General features: G+C 31.8%; 1 protein-coding gene across 1 annotated transcript in view; it reads left to right on the forward strand.

Annotated features, from left to right (window-relative positions):
* LOC107627590 (L-ascorbate oxidase homolog) overlaps nucleotides 2,617-3,829 on the forward strand; it is a 2,652-nt gene continuing 1,439 nt past the window's right edge. The window contains exon 1 of the mRNA XM_016330420.2: nucleotides 2,617-3,409. Within this exon, the coding sequence (XP_016185906.2) occupies nucleotides 2,688-3,409 (722 nt within the window). The 5' untranslated portion in view covers nucleotides 2,617-2,687. The remainder of the gene's footprint in view (nucleotides 3,410-3,829) is intronic.

Raw genomic sequence — 3,829 nt, forward strand, 5'->3', positions numbered from 1 at the left:
TTAACCAAAATTATTACACTAATATATTTTAAATACTAAGCTCTAAATTAATAAAAATACTAAATTTATATAATTAGACTGTATCAAATAATTAATAACGTATTTTTTTACAGACGTATATTTACATATTATTTTTTCAAGTAACACTACTTTTTCTCACCCTTACCAAAGATCACCTTCCTCTTTCTCAATTTTTCTTAAAAGCCTTCTGAGATGAAGAATGAAAAATGAAGTTTCCTTAACAAAGCATGCAAAACCGTTCCCCTCCCCTTCTCCCTCCCTTTAAAGACACCAACACATTAGTATATTAGAATTCTTGGAGTATGTATGATAGATGTATGAAGACCAGCTGCACAAGTGATTAACATGTAGGGTGTATGTTGTTTGAGAGTTGACACGTGATACGAAGACGTTGATAAAAGTGTTTTGAAACCATGTGAGGAATTTTTGCTCCTCCAACACGCACAATACGTATTGTGACACATGGTTAGAAATTACGACTAAAGATATCTCATAACCATGCAAAAAATTTCTACTGCTTCAATACGTAGGATGCATATTGTCCTATGTTTGACACGTGGCGAATCTTTACTAAAAATATCTGTAAAAATTATTTCGAAATTCAGCGTAAAATTTCTGCAATCTCAATACATAGAATGCATGTTATGTAAGATTTTTCTACAACTCCACACTTCTATAAAATATTCCAAATAACAATATTTTTGCTACGGTACGATAATAAATTTATACGTACCGATAAGTTTAAAATATAGACAAATAATAACAAGTCATGTGGAATTTATTTTTCACATCAATATTTAATTTTTATTTTTTTTAAATATATATATATATCACCACTTTTATTAATACACCCATTTAATTAAATAAAAATAAAAAATATTTTTTATTTAATTTTATAAAAAGTCTTAAACATCATTTTTTTATTTGATTAGACAAAAATATCCTTTTAAATTAACGAAATTTTAGAATTCAATTAATCCTAATTTTATAGTTTCAAATAATTTAAACAATAAAACAAAAATATATTAAAAAAACAAAAAATCAAAATTTCTTCATCTTTTCCAATTTCTCTAATCATTCGTGCCCCCTCTAAGCAAAACATATCAAAAACATAAAAAATCGATCGTTATTCATCTTCTCCAATTACCCTTCTAAAACAAAACAATAAAAGTCTCAAACCAAACCAAGTTTCAGGTGAAGGACCATATCGGTTCCTACTTCTACTTCCCCACCATTGGCCTTCAGAGAGTTGCTGGTGAAGTGCGTTTTGCAGACACAGGTCCACAATTCGAGACAACACACCATGCATCTATATACACGTTGATCACCAATCTTTTCTTCATAACCAAATTTATTTCTGGATTTTTGCTGTATAGCTATTTTCTTATTTTTATACAATAACCCCCATGACGTAAATATTAAACATAGGCCCCCCAATTATACAACAATCCCATAAATGATAAAACCCACATTCTGTCCCAAATCACCATCAATCCCCGCTTCTGGCTCAACGCGTAGTAAATGAATATTATTTGTCCAGAAGTTAATACTCAAATGACAAATATACACTTTATACCAATTTTTTGTGGTGAAAACCCTAATCTACAGCCCTCTTTTATTTGGACTCTAATTTCTTTGGGAAGAGAACTATTTAACGTTTTTTTTGGGACATGATTTAGAGTTAAAATTTGTGAAGATACATTTGTAGAAATAATTGCGGTAAACAAAGTTTCACTTACCATTGGCAGTGTCCCTTTTTTACGTTTTTTGGGCTACATTGGAGGCCAATAGGCCATAAAAGCATAATCTCTACCATTACTGTCATCACCTGAAATATGTTTTGTATTACTGTCATCACTGAAATATGTTTTGTATGCTCTTGAGTCGATTAGGTGGAATATGCTCTTAGTTTATATAGAATATGATTGTTATACATATTATTTTTGTATATATTTTTATATATTTTTTATTTTTTACAATTAAAAGTGATTAATAAAAAGTAAGAGAAAATACTTCTTTTTTCCCCTTTTATACCATGAAAAAGTATACAAAAGAGATATACATAAAAAAGTATACAAATACTGTTCTCTTTATAGAATTACTGGTATTTGGGTGTAGATATAATAACTAGGGATCATTTGTATACAAAAGATATATGAATTAGGGACAAAAATAACAATAGATAAATATAACATAAAATCTTTTTAAGGGACTAAGCCATAAGCCACATTGAACATTTCTGTTTTTTTTTTCTTGAATTTAATAGAGCAATTTTCATCTTAATGTAGGACGAATAATTAACAGTTATTTAGAATCTAGAGTCAAACTAAAAAAAAAAACAGTGAAGATAAATAATCTCCATACTCACATGATAGTAAGAATTTTCGCCAACAATACAAACCCGTAATAATTGCATCTGTGTTCCTAATATTAGGTAGTTTCTTAAGGTGAACCAAGAAAGCACAGTGGTGGAGACACAAGTTCGGAAGAAACTTAGAAACCAATGGCAGGTAGGCACCTAAAAGTGTGTATAAAAGGGGAATTAGGGGCAAGGCACTAATCAAATCAAATCAAAAGAATAAAAAGCATACAAACATCTAATACTTCTTCCCAAAAGAATAAACCCAGAAAGAATAACCCCTGAAAGGGAACAATAAAACATTGAAATGGCTCGCGCAGTCATTTTAGTGGCAATGTTTTGCCTCTATGCAGCAACCGTGATTGCTGAAGATCCATATGTTTACTACACATGGAATGTCTCTTATGGTACGATTTCTCCATTGGGTACTCCACAACAAGCTATCCTCATCAACAACCTGTTCCCTGGCCCTGAGATCAATTGCTCCAGCAACAACAACATCGTTGTCAATGTCTTCAACAACCTGGACGAGCCTCTCCTCTTCACCTGGCATGGTATCCAGTTGAGGAAGAATTCATGGCAAGATGGTACACCAGGAACAATGTGCCCCATCCAACCGGGGACCAACTACACCTACAAGTTCCAGGTGAAGGATCAGATCGGTAGCTACTTCTACTTCCCAAGCCTTGGGCTCCATAGAATGGCTGGTGGTGTTGGTGGCTTGAGAATATTCAGCAGGTTGTTGATCCCAGTTCCATACCCAGATCCCGAGGATGAGTACTGGTTCATCATCGGTGACTGGTACACCAAGAGTCACAAGACTCTCCAAGGCTTCCTTGACAGCGGCCGCTCCATCGGAAGGCCCGGCGGTGTTGTCATCAACGGCCAAATCGCCAAGGGTGACACATCCGACAAGCCCATGTACACAATGAAGGCTGGAAAGACCTACAAGTTGAGAATATGCAACACTGGCAGTGGCGAAGAACCTAGGGTTTTGGTTTGGAATTTTCACTGCTTTGCTTCAAGAGGGTAATTGGAGAAGATGAAGAGCGATTGATTTTTTGTTTCTTTGATATGTTTTGCTTAGAGGGGCACCAATGATTAGCGAAATTGGAGAAGATGAAGAAATTTTGATTTTTTTTAATATGTTTTTGTTTTGTTGCTTAAATTATTTGAAATTATAAAATTAAGATTAATTGAATTTTAAAATTTTGTTAATTTAAAAGAATATTTTTGTCTAATCAAATAAAAGAAGGATGTTTAAGATTTTTTATAAAATTAAATAAAAATATTTTTTTATTTTTATTTAATTAAAGAGGTGTATTAATAAAAATGATAATATAATATATATTTTAAAAAACAAAAATTAAATGTTAATGTAAAAAATAAATTCCACGTAAATTATTATTATTTATTATATTTTAAACGTATCAATACATATAAATTTAC

Source organism: Arachis ipaensis, chromosome B02, assembly GCF_000816755.2.
Source record: "Arachis ipaensis cultivar K30076 chromosome B02, Araip1.1, whole genome shotgun sequence".
NCBI lineage: Eukaryota > Viridiplantae > Streptophyta > Magnoliopsida > Fabales > Fabaceae > Arachis > Arachis ipaensis.